At 47.0% G+C, this 20,979-nt stretch overlaps 1 protein-coding gene across 16 annotated transcripts in view; it reads left to right on the forward strand.

Annotated features, from left to right (window-relative positions):
* The window catches only part of PACSIN3 (protein kinase C and casein kinase substrate in neurons 3), a 564,411-nt gene that overhangs the window by 293,396 nt on the left and 250,036 nt on the right, over positions 1–20,979 (forward strand). For 8 of the 16 annotated variants that reach the window (XM_069623167.1, XM_069623177.1, XM_069623168.1 and 5 more), the window contains 2 exons: positions 5,820–5,906; positions 7,825–7,922. In XM_069623167.1, coding sequence (XP_069479268.1) covers positions 7,869–7,922 — 54 coding nt within the window. In that variant the 5' untranslated portion in view covers positions 5,820–5,906; positions 7,825–7,868. Of the gene's footprint in view, positions 1–5,819; positions 5,907–7,395; positions 7,528–7,824; positions 7,923–20,979 lie in introns of those variants that run through there. The other 8 variants (XM_069623169.1, XM_069623178.1, XM_069623170.1 and 5 more) reach the window with 3 other exon arrangements.

Here is a 20,979-nt window from a genome sequence, read left to right on the forward strand (position 1 = left end):
TTTTCATGGCACTTCCCACCTCTCCTTGTACCACCATGTTTCTTGCTTTCAATCTGCTCTTTTGCATTTTCCCCGCCGTTTAACACTGAAGCCTCCAAACTTTCTATTAGCTGCGTTAGCCTGCTGCACGTCAGTGTATCTAGCGGTGCTAGCTGTTACTGACACCTCAACGTTTAGAGGAGGCAGTGATCTTTTCTCGGGAGCACGGCTGATTCTCTCGGCAGTCATTAATTTCCAATGGATTACTTTCAGCGTTGAGTATTTCCCAATCATTGCAAAGCAGCTCCGGGGAGAGAGCATTCAAACATTCTTCGTATGCTATTTCACGCTCACACACGCCACTGCTCCTGCTGTGATGTACAGTACCTTGATCCGGGTCCTGGAACAGCCTTGGTGAGCTAACCTCTTCCCCGTACACTGTGCTCCCGACCATCAGCACGAGCACCATATCCCTATCGCACTTGGTGTTCTCTGCCATTCGCCCACTGTCGCTCCTCCGTTTCTTCAATCTTTCGCACACGGTAAGCGGATACTCCCAGCAGACAGGGGGGGCGGAAGAACGGAGACCGTGACCGTACTGTGCACCCTTGCACACAGTCACAGTGTGTCACTGCCTCCACTCCGCCTCGTCTCCACCGCCCGCAAATGTTTTGAATTGCAAATAAATACATAGTAGGTGCAAGCAAAGAAAGACTGCGCTCCAGCTCCTCCAGCACCTCCTTGCTGCACATTGTCACTCTGCCTCAGGGGTGTTGCTAGGTCTGGAAAGGATCAGGGGCTAAGCTAATGTCAGGACTGGCGGGTCTCGGGGCTAGCTATATCCTTTTGGTTGTAGTCCCTGAGCTTCTATCCGGGGCTACAACCAAAAGACCCAGGGCTATAGCCCCCTTAGCCCCCCCAGCAACGCCTCTGCTCTGCCTATATATACCGTCCTAACCCTTTCTCACCGTTTTATGGAAGTTGGGAACATACCCAACAATTGGTTTTGTTCAGTATTGCATGAGTATCATTTGTTATTCTTATCAAGGTGTTATTGAGATATCCCTCTCGGTGCTCAAGATCAAAGGGACGAAGTGTGTATGTGTGTACATAGAAATGAGACGTAGAATTGGAGCTGCCCGTGGGCAATAGTGAGCTGAGGGGGTGTGAGCTCTCCAGAAACCATTAAACAGGCATTAAAATGAGTATGATACATGCCACAATAATTATAACCACAGATTTATCTCTAGTTGACCACAATCCTTTGGACCTGGTCATTCCAGTGGTAAAACTTTCCATTTCATCACTTCTACGCACTCCAAACGGAAGCATAGTCTCTCACTGTCCGTTAAGAAGCCTCACTGATCTAGACTTTATAAGTTCATCTGTGGGTGGCACCTGACCACGTGGCTTATCTTGCTTGGAGTCATCTCTTCCCTGCCCCTCTCTACCTCCAGGCGTCGTTTGGTGGTGTGCAGGGAATGTCGTTGGTTTCTTGTGGGTGCAGCACAAAAAATAACACTTTCCTACCTACAAGAAGTCCTTCCCTAGATATTTCCATGCTCGAATATTATATCTGAACACCCCGGGCACGGAGTGATACTTGAATGTTGTGTCGGTGGTTGGCAAAGGTGAAAAGTCTGGCTGCTTAAAATGTGGGTTAGTGTATTCTCGGTCACTGAAGGATACGTGCTGAGGAACGTATTCGCTTTCACAATCCCCTACCCCCTCCTTTATCCATCTGTCATAGGGCAAAGGCACTAATTTCAGATGTGCTGCATGTATCCAGCGTTTCTTCCCTTCCACGCGCACAGCAGTCTGGGTGGCCAACAGTACTTGTAGTGGACCCTTCCAACGCGGCTCAAGGCTGGATTTCCACTGGAAGTCTTTCACTAGAACGTAATCGCCAGGCCGAATGGTGTGGCCAGGACCCACGTATCGATCAGGCTATGCAGAATGGCCAGCAGTGTAGCTCTGTCCTTAATACTGTCATTGATTGATTCAGAAAGTTTTTTTTTAAAAAGGAGCCAATGCAATAGTCGACCTTGACATGTCACTGCAAAGGTCGGACATAAGGCCTTTGCCCATGGGCTGGGCGTTCTTACAACGGTTACCCCTATTCACCTCCTGGATTGAGTATGAGGATTCTGAGGACTGTGCTGAAGGGGAAGCGTTTGCTGAGGCAAATGCAGGGTCGTCGTCCTCTACCCCCGTGTTATCCATTTTCCTAGTCGGGAGTATGCATTTCCCTAAATCTTGTAGAGTTTTGTCGAATAATTCCTGCGCCACCTCAATACGTACTCTTTGCATGGAATGTTCAGGGCCTATGCTCACATCCAGTTGATTCATTTGGCTTGCCTGGTTTGCCAAGGCCGATGGGCATCCTTCATCCACCAGTTCGATCATCTTCTCCATTCTGGCAATGTCTCGCCTAAATTGGCGTTCCAATGCCTTATCACTGTAGTTTATCACCGGCCTTCACCTCTGCAAATGCAATTGAGCCCGGCGTGCTTGTTTGTTGTTCCAAGAGCATCATAAAGCCCCTCTCCAGGTAGTTTGATCCATCATTTAAGGTTCTTAGTCGTATCTGGTGTAGGATTTTCTGAAAAACAGGGGGTGGCTCTATACACCCACTTAATTTGAGTGCAAGAGGCAGTTAAAGACGAACCTGGGGCCTGTGCCACCAACTCGGATGCCCACTCTAGTATTTCTGCATCAGTGACATCTACGGGGGCAGTATGCCACTCCTGCCTAGCTGAACACTATCAGTCCGCTAGACTGGGTTGCACCCCGGCCTTAGTTGCGTTGTAATTGGGGTTTACACCCACCCCCAGCGTACTTTGGTGGTAATGTGGTGGTAAATTTAAAACTACCTCACACCCCCCCGCCTCCCCCATTGCCGCCAGAGTGTTGGGTTTAGACAGCTCATGTTGGGTTTGGGAGGTCACAACTTCAATGATGTTTGCTGGAGCTGATGTTTCCCGTACGTGAGAGGCCAAATTATGTTGTATAGACATCTCTGTTATGGCGTTAGTTCTGGAGCCAAAATTAAAAACTGAAGACTACTGGATTCAATATGAGTTGCCAGTGTTCATGGATTAGCGCCTTTTTAGTTATAGGTGTCGTAGGGACCAATATAGGGCAACCATCTTTCCCACTGACAGCTGGAGTACGTACCCCCCGGTTCAAGCCCCAATCCTCGGCGGCCACACCCCCTACAACCTCTTGCCCATTAACGATTGATCCTGGGCTCAAAACCAAGTTTAATGCGGACACCCGCAGAGTCCCGTCATTGCCAATACAGGGTCCTCAGGACAGCCAACCCCTCCCGTCACTTGATCAGGGACTGAGGGGCTCGGGCCAATCATCACAGAGGAGACTGGCTGCTCTTGTTGACCAGCCGGACTCCCCCTCTTATGCCACTGCTGATCCTTCCACATAAGAGTCAGAAGTGTGAAAATCTCCATCCACACCTGCACTCCGGTCAAGTGAGCAGTGCCCCGCCATATGACCAGCTGCGGGGGCGGTGTTCAGCAAAACAGCTAAGCCTGAGTTCGAAATTAGGCATCCACTTGCAATTGAATTATTGTTTGGGGTTGTATTTCGGCTTGTATTACAGGCTATCCCATGCAACACGATGAGTGTGAGTCCAAAATTTAAGGGCGAAGTGATGGGTCCAAGCGCTTTTAGCATATATTGACTAGCCGACCTAGTCATATGTGGAGAGGTAACCTGCTGTCCTGTTCCCCCAAAGTCTGCACCCAGGAGACCGCTAGTGTTGGCATTACTGGATTCTGGTATGCCCTTAGCTGCCCCATCAGGACTGAAGAAAATAATGTTCGAGGGACTTGCGGGAGGGTGGGGGGGCGTTTTTCCCATTAATTCAAGAGAAGTTGCGAAACAGTGTGGTACCACAACCTTACCTCCACTCGCCTTCAGCGCTGAGTGGTCCATTACCGACACAGAGGATCCGCTTCTGCTTCCACCACCACACTTCCCTCTGCCACTCCACGGGTTTTGGCTGTGGCACGATTCCATACCACAATAATCCAAACTTGGGTCCACCTAGTCCACCAAAACGAAGTGCCACACACCAGCAGACCAGGGGAACACCGTCCACGTCCGTCAGACTGTCGGCTGACTGGACTCTCCACTGGACTCCCGTGCCGGTGCTCCGCGCCTCTTTGTGGGTTTTGGTAGTTTATTTAAGCGATATACGTCTTGGTAGGGCGTGCGTGCGCGGCCCAAAACGACGTAGATAGGACACTAAAGTGTCGAAAGTTTTCCTATAGGAAAAGGCTATATAAGCTTACCGAGGGGACGGGGAATATTCTAGGCATGTGAATCCATGAAAGATCCAATGCTGGAGAACCTGCAGTGCACATTTTAGTTGTTCATGTGGCTATGACAGTTTTCCTTGCAGTGAGGACGAGTAGTGGATGGTAGATGAGGGAGACTGATTAAAGAAGAAGGGAGCAGAATGGAAGGTAAAAGTAGCTTATGGATGGAGATGAGGGAGCGGATGGAAGAGAGCAGAAGATTTTGGAAGCGGGTATGGGCGCACATGTGATTTTGGAAGCCGTGTACGGGTAGAAGGGGAACAGCTTGAGTGATCATGGACAATTCACTGTCAGCGAAACCTGGTGAGGTGGTCAGGCTAGTTCCAGCCATAGCAGGCAGATCCCTAGTCGCATTACTTTAATAGTAGGAAAGGGACCTTAAAATGCAAGCTCGTTTCTCCCTAAAGTTCATTGTCGCACTTACCTGCCTACCCAGGGCCCTCTGTCCGTCTTGCCCACATGGTCCTTTGCTTGAAATATGCCACCGGGATGTAAGAAATTAATTTAAGAGGGTTATGATAAAATGTTGTTAAGGTATGTGAAACATGCAAAAATGGCAATATTTAATCATAATAATTTAACGTGAACATTTGTAAGCTTTTGTAATGTGTGTATCGTTTATTTCAAGCCTCTTTGCCTTTAATAATGCAAATATATGTATTTAAAAATGCAACAGTACTATAGCAATGTCACTACGTTGCTGTCGTAGGTCTAAAGCCACGCTTGTGTGAAATGTGCCACCTGCTTGCAGTTGCTCTGAGAGTCCCAGACACCCTGAAATTGTAAATGGCCACAGACATGTCACTATGTGGCCTCGCTTGAAGCCGTGTGAGCCCCCAGATATGGAATCGCGGAGCTGGCCAGATCTGGTCCCACTCAGACTGTCGCCCAGCCCACTCTCCCTGCCCCTGGATGCTGGCTATAGCTGACCATGCTTTGGCCCAGCGTTAGGTCTACTGGGGTTCCTATTCACTTGAGCCGCTGGGTGGGTGGGACTGGTCCCACTTTTCCTCTAAGATGCCTGATCCGACAGCCATGCACCGTTCCTCTGGGCTCTGAGTGTGCCTTCTGTTCCTTAGTAATACCTGCTCTGTGGGTGACCTGTTCCATGTGTCTGGGCTGGGGCGCTTTTTCTAGCGTGACTATGGGATGCATGATACCAGTAACCCTCGTAGGGGTTGGCGAGGTCCCCTAATCCCTTGGGCCGAGGCCGGTGCGGGGGGCAGACCCCGGTGCCCCACCGGAGCATGAGTCTCCTGCATTGGTCTGCCTCTGATGGACGGACCCATGCGGTTATATCTGTCCGCAGTCTGGCCCAGTCAGTGACGTGTCGGCGGATGGCATTTCAGCTGGCGTCGCTGGAATGCCCACCCCCGGCTGCAGCTATATTGGGGTCTCTGCCTTGTCACGCCGGGGGGTGGGGGTGGGGGCGGAGAGAAGGGGCCCCGCCTAGGCACCCTTCGGACCCTCTTGTGATCAGGCGTCTCTTTCTCTTGCCAGCACCTTGGACGAGCAGCGCCTGGACCCCACCGCGGCGAGCTGCACACGGACCCCTCCAGCCCGTCTCCCATTCCGCCTGGCTTCAAGGTATGTTCCTGACAAGAGCACGCAGGAATGCGTGTAGTGGGGCGCTGGCATGGCGGCCTGTCTCTTACCGGGAGAACAGTTGTACTGAGTACATGAGGCCAAGACTGGAGACCTTAAAGGGGGCGGTAATACGCAGATGTGCCTGGCGTGTCGTAGGGTGTCTGAACAGGTGCGCCCCTCACGACTCGGCCTTGGGGCCTTCGCAATGAACGCTGCCTCGTCTTGCACGCATAGGCCTCTCTTGTGACTAGAATTAGAATACCTGTTGAGTTGGTGAACGCTGCCGCCAGGGCTGGAACCTGGTCTAGTCGGCTACAGGCGCTCCCTCGTGGGACGGGGCGCTCATAGAAGGGTTGCCCCCCGCTTGAAAGCCGGTCAGAGAAAAAAGCGTGTTCGAGCGCTGCATGGAGCCCCTTTTAGAGGTAAAGTTGCTCTCACTCGAATGTCTGGACGCCCTCCTAGGATCCCGGCCTGCTTATAGAAGGGGTGCTCAGCCTCTCACAAGCGCTTAATGAAAGGCGACGCATTTTATTTCCCGGGCTGATCCTCCATGGAACCAATCTGAACCCATAATTGAGTGTTGGTGCTTGGACCCACTCCCATGTAGGCCGGAAGTCCGGGGCGCTCGGTCCCCCCCCCCCCCCCCCCCGCAGGCCTTTTTACACACATCAGGCAAAAATATGACATTGGACAGAACGTAAGACAGGTGCTCCACTAGCGTAAGGTCGGTGCTGAACACGTTGGTGAGGGGTGACGAGTGGTTTGGTATTTGGTTGACTTAAATGCACACAGGGAGCACATTTCTAGTATAGCGCTTGCTGTGACCATAACCTCCTCTGGGCACCCAGGTGACAGATCTCAGCTGAGCAGGTATCGGCAGTTGGGTCGCTGCGGTAATGGCGTCTGCCTTAACTGCAGTACAAGGGTCTATGTACCTCCACCTCCCACGGGTAGAACTAGGACCTGTGTCCTTTGTCTGTAGTCGATTGTTAAGCTGTTGGCGAGAGCTGTTAAAAGTTCACCCGTCTTGCATTGTAACCTGTCGGATAAACCCCCCTCACCCCCCGCCCCCTCTTTCTTCCCCTGTGCCACCACTTTCGGGGAGACCATTTCTGGCTACTCTGGGCACCTGGGCCTCGGCTGCGACGGACGGGTTGCGAGGAGATGTACTCGTCTGTTGTGGCTAAGGGGAAGAGTGGGATGGAGGTGCACCCTCCAGCCCCTCCCAACTAGAGTATGAGACTGCTGCCTGCATTGTGTTGGAACATAGGAGCTGGTGGTTCTTGCACACAGACTCCCCACGCCCCAATCGCTAGTGCTGGATTATTGTCTAGTGCGAGACTTGGAGTCTGTCCTTGGAAGGAATGTGGAGCCGAGGCGTCGGCCAGGCCACGCCAACCGGAAGTGACCACAGCACCCAAAATAAATCATGTGTAACGCACAGGGCATCCTCTGCTGACGCATGGCAGGATCTGCCTGGTCAGGAAGGGAAGCCTGGCTACTGCCAGTGTGGGAGTTGCGGGAATGCCTTGCCGTCGGGCTCCCGTGGAGGGAACCGTATTATTGTTCTGATGTGAGCTGCAGTTAATGTCCTGATGGGGTACTGGGATGCCTTTGCGGGGTATGCCTGTTTCTGTCCCCGGGGTAGAATTCAGAGACGTCCAGAAGAGGGAGGTGTGGGGGGGGGGGGGGGGGTCATATGTGCAGCAAGCTTTTTTACAGTCTGCGTACTGAAGGAAATGTCCAGATGTGGGTACCCCTCTCGAGGGAACCCAGACGTGGGGTTAGGCTCAAGAAGGTCCTGCATTGGGGGCACTTTGTTGGTAACCTGCTGTGACTTGCACAAACCATAACTCCTTTATAGGGACACTCATGTTAGCTTATCTAACTCGGATTCTTTTCTTTATCCACATTTCAGCCACCTATAAATCTGCAAACATTCTGTGCTGCAAGAAAACCGCGATGTCGACCGATGGGGATGCCGGGGACGAGGCCCCTGGAGGCAGCTTCTTTGAGGTAAGAACGTTTGAAGTTGTTATTGGGCTTTGTACCATGCTCCGCCCCCAATCCTATGGTCTTTTGGCGGATCTGCAAGGAGGCTGGGTTTGGTTATTGGAGAGACTGGGACGATGCAAGATGGCTTTGCCTAATGTTTTGTTGTGTGCAGCCCAGAATTAACCCCAAGCTTTGGATGAAAGTCTGTTTTTATTGTTGTGTGCCGATGGAGCCTGTGTGCTCATGATCCATTGGCCAAGGCTGTGGTATGTAAGTAGTTAGTTGTTGGGAGCTTTATCCAATTGCTGTGGGGGTGGCTTAGTTGAGTTGCATTTTTCTTAATTTTTTTTTTATTTTGATTGGTTTATTTTAAACCTTACAAAAGAAGAATACAATTAAAACACTGTCAGTTCCATTTCATTTTTCCATACCTCAATACAAAGTTTTCATACCTCATTAAAAAGAAAAGAACACTAGAAACAAAAAAAACAGAAACCAGAGTTGTACCGCCAATTAAAAAACCTAAGTAAGCAAAAGTCAAAAACAGCTAGGTAACCAACTCCAAATAATGGCCTCCTTTATCAAAGATTTCAAATGGAGGTTCCCTTCCCTTAACTGTACACTTCGAAAATAGACGTAGTGATTGCCAACTGATCATTGAACTGAGAGATTGCAAGCCCAGTTCGAATTGGGCAGAGACTGAGGCAACGCTAACGCCCTCCTCCAAAAAAGTCCTTCCAATCGATCCCAAGTTGCCCAAGGGAGGTGGGATACAGATTCCGCACCATATGTCAATATGGATGCAACCTTAAGTCGATAAAAAGTAATCAGAGGTTCAATTGTAAATTTGCTGAATTTATTTATTTATTTTCCTTGATTGTGTGGCAAATCTCTCACATTTGAGTCTAAGGCCGTCCACCCAAGGTTTTTCGAGTATAATACAATTGAAAGGGACTCCCAGATAGTTCATAGTGTCAACCGTTTCGATTTTCTCCGAATCTACTACCCAACCGAATTTTAGCTTTTTTCTTATTGATGTCTTAGGTAGAATCATGATTTTAGTTTTTTTTGTGTTCACCCTCAAGTTATTTTCTTTCAAGTAACACTCCAGATGATTTGTGTTGTCAATCAAGACCAAGTCGTCTGTGTAGATGACCCACGGGACCGGATGGATATAGATTTTAGGAGGAAAGTCATTGACCTCTGCCTGGCTCTTCTCCATATCCGACAGATAAAGGTTAAATAATTCAGGCACCCTGTTTGAGTACTCTAGATGTACTTATTGAGCTTGTTAGTCCCTGCACACGACATCCTGGTTTGAATAGATGTACAAGTTCTTTATAGCTTCTAGAATGTCTTGGGGGCAGTGGCAGTTAGTACGTTTTGCTTAAAGCCTTTCCCTACTGATTGAGTCGAAGATCTGCTCCAGGTCAATAAAGGCTAAATAAACCTTCTGCCTTGACCTACAGGCCTTCGACTTTAAGATTTTAAGAAGAAGCAGGTTAAGGCTAGTGCCAAACCCTGAGACAAACCCACTCTGTCGTTTGTCAGGACGGTCCACTTTTACAGCCCAGTCCTTAAGATGGCCCAACAGGATCAACACAAAGATCTTTCCTAGCGTGTCCAATAGGGCAATGGGCCTGTAATTTGTCGGATTTTCTCAATCCCCCTTTTTGTAAATTTTCACAATTATTGCTGCCTCCCATGAGGCTGGGATCTTTCTAGATCTCAAAATCTGATTGAACAGAGTCTAGCAGAAGTCTGCCCAATCTTTTGGGCAATGGACAGGATTGGTCCTGGATCCAGCCTGCCCTTAAGACTCTTGAGACTATTAGGCAAGGTCCTGGACATGCATGACAGTATTGAGATTGAAGTGGTTTCTTGGAACGTATGTGGAAGTGTTAATCTGCTCTTGTTTATGGCTAATCAATCTGATAAGTCTTCCAAGAATGTATATGTTCAAAAAAACGATGCTTCTGGCCGACCTCTTGCTGGAAGGCTTCCACACTATTATCTGTCCGGCAGTCAGGGGGTATGGGGGGGGGAGACCTAGAGGGGGACCTATAATAGCCATTGATCGTAACCTGAGGCTGAAATGGGAAATTGTTTGCACTAATGAATGGCTTTTGGCAATCAGGCTGGAATTGGGGCCGGGTCTACTGTCCATCTTCCTACTGAATCTCTATTGGAATCCCATGAGGGTTCCATTTGAAAGTATTGAATAAGGTCTGGGCAACATCCTTAGTGCCTGGCATGAGAGGGGTTGTAGCAACTGTATAATCCTGGGAGGAGACTTTAATTCATTCTGTGCAGAAGGAGCCTTGTGGAATAATATGGGGGCCACTCCTATCTACCACCACTTGAACACTAAGCGAGGTATCCATTGGGATATCTTTCTGGAGGATTGGGATCTGTCCTTACCGGATCATTCTCCATCTTCACTCTCCTCTAGGTACACCTGGCATAGAGGGGAACAGAGTTCGAGGATTTTTCTTTTTTTTAAATCTCTAATGCCATTAGGAACAGTTGTAGCCATCTAAAGAACATTCCTTCTGAGTTGAGTAACCATATATCAATCTCCCTTTCTTTAACTACTCCTACCTTCCAAATGAGACCGGATCTGGTTGGATTATCTACCAATAAAAAGGGGATGATAGTTGTATGGAATAGACAGACTATCTACAAATTCAACCGTCTGCTGTCATCTTCTCTGACGGATCGGACTCTTTCCCTTTCCTTGAGAAATACGAGTGTAGGTTTTAAGGATTCACATTACAACATGATTCTGGCATGTGTTTTTCACATCAGGCGCCAGTGAACCCCAGTTAATGTAAGATCAGGTGGATACTTGGGTGATGATAGAATCTATCAATCTAAGATCCGTAAACGTAGTAAACTAGCTGCTCTGAAAAAGGCAGTTTCTGAACATTTCCGAATATGAGGCAGGTAAATCCAAACTTGTACAAAGACATAAGAACTTTGTCAAATCATTGAAGATGGATGCATTCCATAGACTCCGCCAGACTATGTTGGAAAATCTCTGTAAAGGGAAAGATCAACAATTTTGGTCTACTGTAAATAGAACCCTCGGAAATGCTAAGGGGGGGGGGGTTTGATTGTCCTATACAATCTGATACTTGGGTGGAATATTATACCAAAAAATATTCCCTACCCGTTAACTTTAGGGGCATTGGAGGATTTGATCTGGGAACTACTGTTGAAGGCCTGTGCACTTGGGATAGAGAAGACATTGCCTGGGCCATAGGTCGACTCAAGCCGTCCTGAGCCCCAGGACCGGACGGCATACCTCCCTTTGTACTGAAAGAGGCTCCTGAACTATGGGCCAAACTCTTGAAGCCTATGTTCGACCGTATTGATCAGTCCCATACTGTTCCTGCCTCCTGGGCGCAATCTACTATCATACCCATTCACAAAAAGGGAGATAAATTAGATCCAAATACCTACACACCCATAGCACTGAAAGACGCTAAAAGCAAAGTCTTCTCTATCCTTCTCCTTAGGGATCTCAATCGTGTGATTAAAAGCAATAATCTCTTGAGCAAGTTTCAGGTGGGGTTCAGGGAAGAACTGGGTACCTCACTTAACGCTACTTTTCGCTTACGCTTACCTTCTCGATCTCTTCGCTCATCTGCCTCCAACTCCCTCAGGGTCAGTCACTTCTCTCCAAGCAACGAGTTGGTGGTAGATCTTTCTTCGGCTGGTGCCTACTACTGGAACAGCCTCCCTGCCTCCCTTATACTTGAGGAGAACCATCTCCGGTTCCGGAAGCACCTCCAAAACCTTTCTCTTTGCTTCTGCCTTTTCTCCTCCTCTCCTGACCTCCTGGATGTAACCGGAACTGCACTGGCTACCTGGACACTCTCTGATCTCGGACCCAGGTCCTTCCACCGCCAGTGTCACACACCTGCACTGCCCACCTGGCAACTGCCGCACTTGATGACTGTTCTCTATCCCTACAGTCCCCCTACCAGCCCTTGACACCTGATGCCCGCACTTAACCATGCACTTGCCGGCCGTTTATTTACTTATCATCTTTCCCATGTACTGCACTGTCCCTGCCCCCTTCCCACGCACTTGCACAATCTGAATGACACCTGGCCTAGTAGGATCGTTGTCCGTCCTCCCTTTGTTCCCCTCCCTTGCCTCGTCACGCCTTGAAACATTTGTGTATAGGCGCGTTACAAATGCCATATCATCTCATATCATACCACTTTGGCCCATCTAAGGCATCATACACAAGTGGGGGATGTCTACTTGGCATCATTAGACATGTCTAGTGCTTTTGATGGTGTCATATGGTCCAGGTTCTGGCAGAAAATGCTTAATATGAATATTCCGCATAAACTGGTTCATATTGCATTATTACATACACACTGTCATACTGAGGAGGGGTCCCTATCACCAGTGATATATTCATTTATTCGAGTTAAACGGGGGTGCACATTGGCCCCTATACTCTTCAACCTATATGTTTGCGATGTGGAGAAAATGTGGTAAGGTCCTTCCATTGCGCCAGCTAAGTTGGGGAGTACTAGGTTGGAGTGGATGGCCTTCGCGGACGATTTCATCCTGCTTGACAGAACTCTGTGAGGCCTGAAATGCAAAATGCTGTTGTTTTTTCAATATGCTCAGGACAATAACATCTTGCCTAATGCATCCAAATCAAAGGTCCTGGTCTTTTCTAGGAGAACCAAGATACAGCTCTATGTATGGCCAATGGGGCCAGAAGTTGTGGAACAGGTCAAGGCTGTAATTTACTTGGGCTATCACCTCACGAATAGGGTTAGCATTGATTTTTCGAAAGGTATCCTACTCGATGAAGCCAAAAAACGAACTGTACAAAGTTTTTGAGGCATAGAGTTTGTACATCTTCTCTGCTACCCCTGAGGCGTTACTACCTGGCCAAATTCAAACCAATTATCCTGTATGGCCATGACCTATTTATCCACGATATGGGACATACGTTAAACATACAAGGGGAGCTATGGAAGGGGGTGTTAGGCCTCTCGATGGCTATCCCGAACGCGGTCATAAGACACAAGCTGTGTCTTGTTTCTCTAAAGACCAGGTATGTTTGGAAGCAGCTTTCTGTTTACAGAAAAATAATCCTCCAAAACTTCTCTTTATGAGAATCTACATCTAGCCATGTCTGCAGGAACTGTCCCCTCTATTCAAGAATTTAGAGAGGTATGACTTCAATACTGGTACACAATGGGGTTACTGAGGAAGATTTTGTGCAGCGACCAGGGATCGTCAAGAAGATTTTGTTTAGGACTGATTGGGCGGAGGCAGCCGATTGCATTACCTCCTATTCCACTTATGAGTACTCCCAATTCTTTCATGCAAGAGAGTATTTACCATTGTATCTCCAGTGCTTTCCTTGTCCTAACATACGCATGACCTACATGCGTTTTAGGTTAAACCAACTTCCTATTTTCGAGAGGATTAAGCACTGGAGTGATTCCTCACTGTTGCCAACTAACAACTTATCTGACCTTAACTGCAGGTTTTGTGGAGCTCATGATTCTCCTGAAACCCTGAGACACTTGGTTACCGTGTGTCCTTATTTTAAGGAAAAACGATGATCATGCTTTAAGGACAATATTGTCAGCAGTTCGGAAGTATCCAAGAATCTTCTTTGGTGCATATGCATGTGGGGCACTAGTATTTCTCTGGTTTTAGTTCTAAATGTCTTTCTAATTTTTGTCATATCAGAAATGGACAAGATCAATGTGAAGTGTATGATGAATATGTTGTTATGTAGATACTTAGAAATTGAATTGATTTTCTATTTTCTTTCATTCTACATTCTTATTAATACTGATCTTCAATTCTTTTTTTAATATATTGTTTTTATGTGAGACAAATGTTTTTATGTTCTTTTGTTTACCTATGCTGTGTAAGGTTTCTTGTAAACTATGTATGCAACAATAAAAAAAAACGTCTGCCCAATCCTCAAGGTTGCGTTTGAGCATTTCATTATGAAGACCATCTGGGCCCACTGCTCAAGAGGGGTTCCGTTTTTTTAAGTTGATGCCCATATCGTCTCGGGTGAACCCGATATACCACAGCCTGCTAGACGACTCCGTACTTGATGTATTTGAATCTGTACTGCTCGAAAAGAGCCCTGAAAATAACTCAATCCAAGCCCTTTCAGAAACATCCAAAATCATTGCCAGTTGGAACGTAAAGTTGTTACTAAGTAAGGCCTATAAGTCACAAGTATTTATTTTCATTATGACTTCTGCATCCAATTGAAGCAGTTGTGCCTTTGTGGCCAGCAGCCAGTTCCTATACTGCTGCTTGTGCTTATCAGGGCGATCTTTTTCCTGCAAAATGGTATGTTGGAACATAACATTTTAGCATGTTGGTGTGGAGAGCAGTCAGTGGGGACCTCAGTGGGCAGGTTTGGTTAGAGGTGCAGATAATCTTGAAGCCACGTATACTTAAGCAATATGACCGAGCAGTCTAGGGCTTGTAACTGATGCCCAGGGCGTGAGGGAAGCTCAGGGGCAACACGTTTGTCTTGGGAGCAAGACAGCGCATAGCAACACAGGTTTGAATCCCAGACTCGCGCTTATTAACTGGTCTCTGGTATTAAGCGCATTATAAAAGAACAATTATAATTACCTGAACAGTAATGTCCTACTGCGATGGTTATATTACTATTAGTGCCCCGGGACATTGTACTGGGGGACTAATAGTGTGTTTATCTCAAGCTGAGAAAAACATGTTTGCAGTTTATCAGCTCGAGATAAAAACTACAAATCAAGATGGTAGCCATGGATTGGGGAGAAGAGAACTACACAGTCCTTTTTCCCTTTCCATGGCAGCCATTGCTGGATTGGGGCTGTGCCAGGATACTAGTGTTCCTGGCGCCTATGAGGGATGTGGCAGCACAAGGAAGGTGGGGTGGGGAGGATGGGGCAAGGGGCAGGTGCTGCGGGGGACGCACTTACCTGATTCCAAGCAAGGGAAGATGGTGGCTTTCCCGCTGTGAAGCGGCTCGAAGCAGAGTCTTTACCGCATGGTATAGACCCCATTCTGAGCCTCCTCATTAGCTGGGAGGCTGCCACACCCCCCTCACCGGCTGCTGATAAATCATAACATGGTATAGAAAATCATAACACATCATTTTAAGTTGCAGCAGAGCATGAAAAGGGTTTAATAAGGCAAAGCAATCCAATCTCCTGCATTGATTCCTTTCACTGGCCTCTGTAGACCACTCCCATTTTGCTTTACCACATTAAAATCCGATCTCTTTCACTCGTTCAGAGGTAACAGAACAGATGTACAGTGGGAGGTTGGATACAGCGGGGCACAGAGGAGCGGTACAACTGTACCGGGTGGCGGCGAGGAGATGGGCGGGCGTCTGAGTCATGTGGTGCGAGGGGTGATGTGATGGCAGAGTTTTTGAGGCAGAGAGATTTCTTGAAGAGGTGGGACTGGAGTTCTTTTTTGAATTGTAGGAGCGTGGGAGCGAGTCAGATGCTGATGCGGAGGTTCCATAGCCTTGGGGCGTAGGCAGAGAAGGCTTGTTTGCTGGTAGTTTCCTTTGTGCAGCAGCAGCTTTCAAGTCTGCACATGTCCTGGCTTCTGGCGGTGCGCTGTCTGCCGGAGATGCTGAGTTTCTCTGCAAGGTAGCTGGGTGACTTGAGGACGAATGCTGCAGAAAAACTTGAAGGTGATTAGTGTGTGCAGTGGGAGCCAGTGAAGGTCGATACGGGCCAGGGTGATGTGGTTGTATCTGCATAGACCATTGGAGGCGTGTGTGGCTGCGTGTTGGACACTTCTCAGGGGTACAAGGAAGGACGACGGGAGGCCTTCGAGGTGTGCATTGCCCCCATCAAGGCGAGATGGGACAAGTGCTTGAACAGTGGATCTAGAGCTGTCCGAGGGGGGGAAGGGCTTGACCTTTCGCATGAGGGAGAGCTGATACCAAACTGTGTGGGTTTTCTTAGCTATGTGTGTCTTGAAGGAGAGATGTTTGTCGATGTGGAACCAAAAGAACTAGACGCAGGAGGTGAGCTCGGGTGTGAATCCCTCAGAGTTCATGGTTGATAGGCAGGTCTGTATGTCTGGGTGAGCAGTAGGAATTCGGTCTTGGAGGGGTTGAGCTTCAGGTATGCACTGGACATCCAAGACTGGATCAGCAAGAGGCAGGTTTTGAGCCTATGGATGTCCTCGATGGAGTCGATCTTGAGGTGTAGTTGTGTGTCATCGGCATATTGGTGGATGTTGTGTGTGGCTAGGAGGGCTCCATATATAGATTCCAGATCACTGGGGAGAGGATGGAACCCCGCAAAACTCCACAGGTGACGGGTAGTAACGGTGGTCTAGAGGAAGCCATCTGAACAAACTGCTGGCGCTGGGTGATGTAGGACTTGATCCAGCGTAGGACAAGGTTGCTGATCCTCATGCATCGATGTAGGGTGTCCAAAAACAACTGGTACTCTGTGTCGAAAGTGGCTTCAGGTTGAGTCGAACAAGGCAGCAGGGGTGGCTGTCATCAAGGATGTTGAGGGTGTTGTCGACCACTGGTATGGTTGCTGTCTCTATGCTGCATCTGAACCCGGATTGGTAGGTTTGGAGATTGTTGGTGTTGATATGTTGCTGCACTTGTGCAGCTACTGCTTTCTCGATGATCTTACCTAGGAAGGGAAGATGGGTGATGTGGCGATAGTTTCCTAGGTTGTCGGGATCCAGAGTGGGTTTCTTTACTAGACTGAGGATCTGTCCTGTTTTTAGGGTAGCTGGGAAGGTGCTTTGAGTTAGCAAGCTGTTGTTGATCCTCGGGTAGGGAAGGAGAGCTTATGCCAGGAAGAGGCTCAAGTATGAATGTTGGGAGAATGTCGTCTGTATACAATTTGGCTTTGATGCCGACCAGGGTTTCTACCAGGTCCTCTGTCAAGAGTGTTTTGACTGTTGTCCAGGGTGTGGAGATTTCACAAGGAGAAACGTGAGGTTGGTCTGCGGGTGCGGGTGCAGAGCTGGTGTCTGTGCTGGCGAATCTTGCTGATTTTGTCGATTTAGGTGTTGAGGACGGTGGATTTTTCAATGGAGTGTGGTATGGCAGGGCGGGTAGCGAGTTGACGCAGTGCTTGATCACTTTGAAGAGGGCTTTGCTTTTGTTGTCGGCTTCTGCTATGGTGTTCTGATAGTAGGAGGCCTTGGCTGTAATCTCGAATTTACAGTATCTTCGGCCCCTTACTGGTTACTTATCTCTGACATAGCTCATTGGAAAGCTCTGCACACGAGCTAAAGAATGAACTATGGCTAAAGCATTTGACATTTGAATCTATTTTTAGGGGCTGTTTTTCCAGAAGTGGGTAGGGGTTGTGTGGGGCTAACTGTAAAATGTTTGAACTGTTCCCGACAGTGTGTCCTGGAGCCAGCAGGATCTGCTGAACCCATAACCTGCCATTTGTACTGCAAAAAGGGAGTAAGATTCTGCTTTTATGCCGTACAGTGAGGTTGACGGATTTCTTTTAATCCAAATATTTGCACTTTTATGCAATTTGCAATGATTTCTAGTAATGGTGTCGAAATTGTGCTTGCCTAGTTCCGAAGCTCGATCCAAAAGCTACGAAATTGCATGTTTTTGACCATGTGGGCTACTTTTGATTGTCTGGTCATTGTCAAATGATTAAATGGCTTAAAATAATGATTTCAGGGAGGTCATACAAACTTGAACGGTGTCTCCTTGAGTTTGGTCTGATGTGGCACATGTAAAATCTTGCATGCTGAGATTTGTAATTTTTGGTTGGCATTTTGCACTCCTGTGTCAGACAAAAGAAGTTTGTGATTTACCTCTGTGCCCCTGATGTGAGCTTGGCTCTCTCACAGTGACCTGTTTAACACAATTTGAGTCTATTTTTTTCTCCCAGACTTAAAGGTCTGCTCTTCCTTCTCTTCTGACCCCCAATAGTCCTGTCGACCCACGGCTCATAAGACTTGAGTCTTAGACAATGAGGTTATCAGATGTTTTTAAAGGAATCAGAAATGGAGCCCAACCTCTTTTTCAATTTGGAAACACCATGACCGAGATTCTTTTCAAAGGCAAAACACAACAAAGATAAAAGGGGGACAATTATGTTTGATAAACAGTGTCAGAAATGAAAGAAATAAGCATTACAGCCAGAACAACGCAGTTGTCTGGTATTAGTGCTTGGTGTCCATTCTTTCACCTGCAGGGATGTGGCAGGAGAAGCCCCGCTAACCCATTTGTTACCACTGTAATCCCCTGATGTTCTAAGGCTAAAAGACATTGATGGTCCTTCTCCGGTCTGGCTGGCTTGCTCTCTGACAAAGGGAAGTAAGGCACCAGTTACCTGTACTTCTTTTGCAGCTCGACATCCCTTATAGGTTAAATTGCGTGGCATTGCCTCATGCCCAGTGGTTTACTTTGGAATTGTAGATTTTACTTCTTAAATTACAAAAAAGTCAACCTCGACCTTGGCGTGAGAACCCTCTATGGCTTTGACTGCTATTCTGCAATACCCCTTTGAGGTAGCACAATCTTTGGATTGCTATGCAGCGGTTTTGAATGTATTATACGTTTTTTCTTTACTGATCAATCTCCCAAGGGGAGGCTGAGTGGGTCACATGTGAATCTATATCTGATATAAAGTTGAGAACTGTGGTTACCGGTGGGTAACTTCTTTCTTTACATCATAAATACAGAGTTTGTAGATTAGTGGTCCAACCTTGTATGGAGGCGTGTTTAAGGTTGGGCCGCGGTTGGCTAAAGCCTTTGAAACGCATTGCATTTGCTGTTCATCTGTGTTTGTGTATTAATGCTTTTATGAATGGGTGTATGAAGGGGATGCTGGCTAATCAGGCTATTGTGTTCCTTTCACTTGACTGACCTATGGATTAGGCTTGTGCAGCAGTTCCTTGCCTACCGATGTATAACTTGTTTGTATGTGCTGCACAATCTGTATTGCTAATCAAGGTTTGCAGGTATAGTCTTTCTGAAGTCGTTTGTCCAGACTAAATAATACCCACCACTCTGTAACACTCTGTGTGTAAATCTTTATCTACATTAGATTGTGGATCCTTTAAAAAGTCTGGAATTGAGGTACTTTTCTGCATGTACATTTTCAATGGCTACATAGTACTACCCATTTCTCGACCTTAACTGTAAAGGTTATCGTATAGTAAGCAATATATTAATTGCAACTCAATTACTCTCCTGATAAATGGGGTTGCAGCTTGAAATGCAACACGTAAAGCCAGATCTTGTCCGGTTCTCCTGTGCATTGGTTTGAATAGAGGAGATCTTGGTTTGTGCAGATTAGATTGAGGTCCCAAGCAGACATTTGTCTTAAAAAACGTAAGATTCTTTTTATTAAACTTTTAATTAGGTCTTTTTCCGGGGCATCCTCCTCCCGGATAGCCTGTGTTCAGATCTCTTCAGTTAATGCTGCTAGATCAGGGGACAACATTTGTCTAAATAGATGTTTTGGACTACAACTACCATCAGCACTAGTCGGCACAGCCAGCAGTGAAGGGATCATGGGAGTTGTAGTCCAAAACATCTGGAGAGCCAAATGTTGCAGAACCCTCTGCTAGATGTACTCCAAAGGAGATGTGAGACAAATATCAACTACGTTAAATAACGACATGTATTTAATTTGTAAGGCACCTACTGAAATGCACACGTTGCATCAAGTCACCCAAAGGAAGAGTAGGGGAGGGCAGAGAACAGATAATCATGGATTACACATGAGGACATCTGATCGTTCTTAGTCTTTGCTACTCAAACTTCACTTATCTGAATCAACCAAAGAGAAGGGGAAAGGATCTACTGTGGGTGTCCAGTGGTGTGAAGTGTTGCGGGTATCACTTAGTGGACACTCTGAGGAAAAGAGCCAAGGGTCTGCGTTCTTTCTATCTTTAGCTGTTTAGGATTTCAACTCCCATCAATCCTAGTCAGTATAATCCTTGCTGAGGGATCATGGAGCCATAGTCCAAAATAACTGGATAGCTGCAGGTATATCCATTATACATGCCTCTGGAAAATCTGCAGGTATCTGGCTAGCAGGTCTGGAGCTTGAAGTGCTAAAGTGTGACAATGGTTGTTTACTGCGCAATACAGGACTTATAGGGTCCATCCATAAAGGGAGGGTGAGAACTGGTCTGAGCATTCTCTGGGAGAGGGACTTTCTTGAAAACGTTTTTAGTTGTGATGTGCATTTTTCAACTTATTCAGCACTGTTCTGGTTAGTACGTTTGGTCTATGCACCAACTAACACATTTTAATCTGGCATCACACCAAGACCTTGTATTTGGCTTCCATGCATTCATGAGATATAGATTTTTGACTATGTGGAATTATGATCCTCTATCGAGCGTATAATGTCCCTGTGGCCCAAGTTGGGGCCATGAATATCATTGACCTGCACCTCATTAATGAACTGGTTGTTCATTTGGGAAAGTTGTTGCAGACCCTTCTAGTAATATTTAATTGCTGTTATTGTTCAGTCAGAACACATTTTTATTAAACAATTACTAGAAAAGCTCCCTGTGGATTTTATTATGGGACAAGTCGGGAGCGAGTATCAGAATGATGTTATTGTGGCAGGTGATTTTAATGTAAAACTAGGAAAACTAGGTAATTGCATTTGTGAGGAACTAATATACCCAATTTGGGGGGCAGGGGGGGATTTAGCCTCTGATATTCCTCTTGGAAACTCTATGTATCAGAGAGTCGGCACTGAGTGGTTGACTTTTTACTCTTCCTTAAAGAATTGAATGTCTACTCATTAAATGGAAGAAGCAAAGGTGACATTCCTGGTAGGTCCATCTACATACATAACAAAGGGGAATCAGTAATGGATTACGATCTTGTTCAGGGAGAGGATTGGTGCATGGTCAAGGATATGAAGGTTTTCGAGTGATATGGAAGTCCCCATTTTCCACTTGAATTTATCATATTTCTATTGTAGGTGGTCAGTTTGAAATCAAGTACATGTAATGACCACCAATATGAGGAATTTGAGATGGCCTTTCCTTGACTCAATATCTTCCTTTAAACAGATTGTAAGGCTGAGTA

The sequence above is a fragment of the Ambystoma mexicanum genome, chromosome 11 (genome assembly GCF_040938575.1).
Source record: "Ambystoma mexicanum isolate Mex_15411 chromosome 11, UKY_AmexF1_1, whole genome shotgun sequence".
NCBI lineage: Eukaryota > Metazoa > Chordata > Amphibia > Caudata > Ambystomatidae > Ambystoma > Ambystoma mexicanum.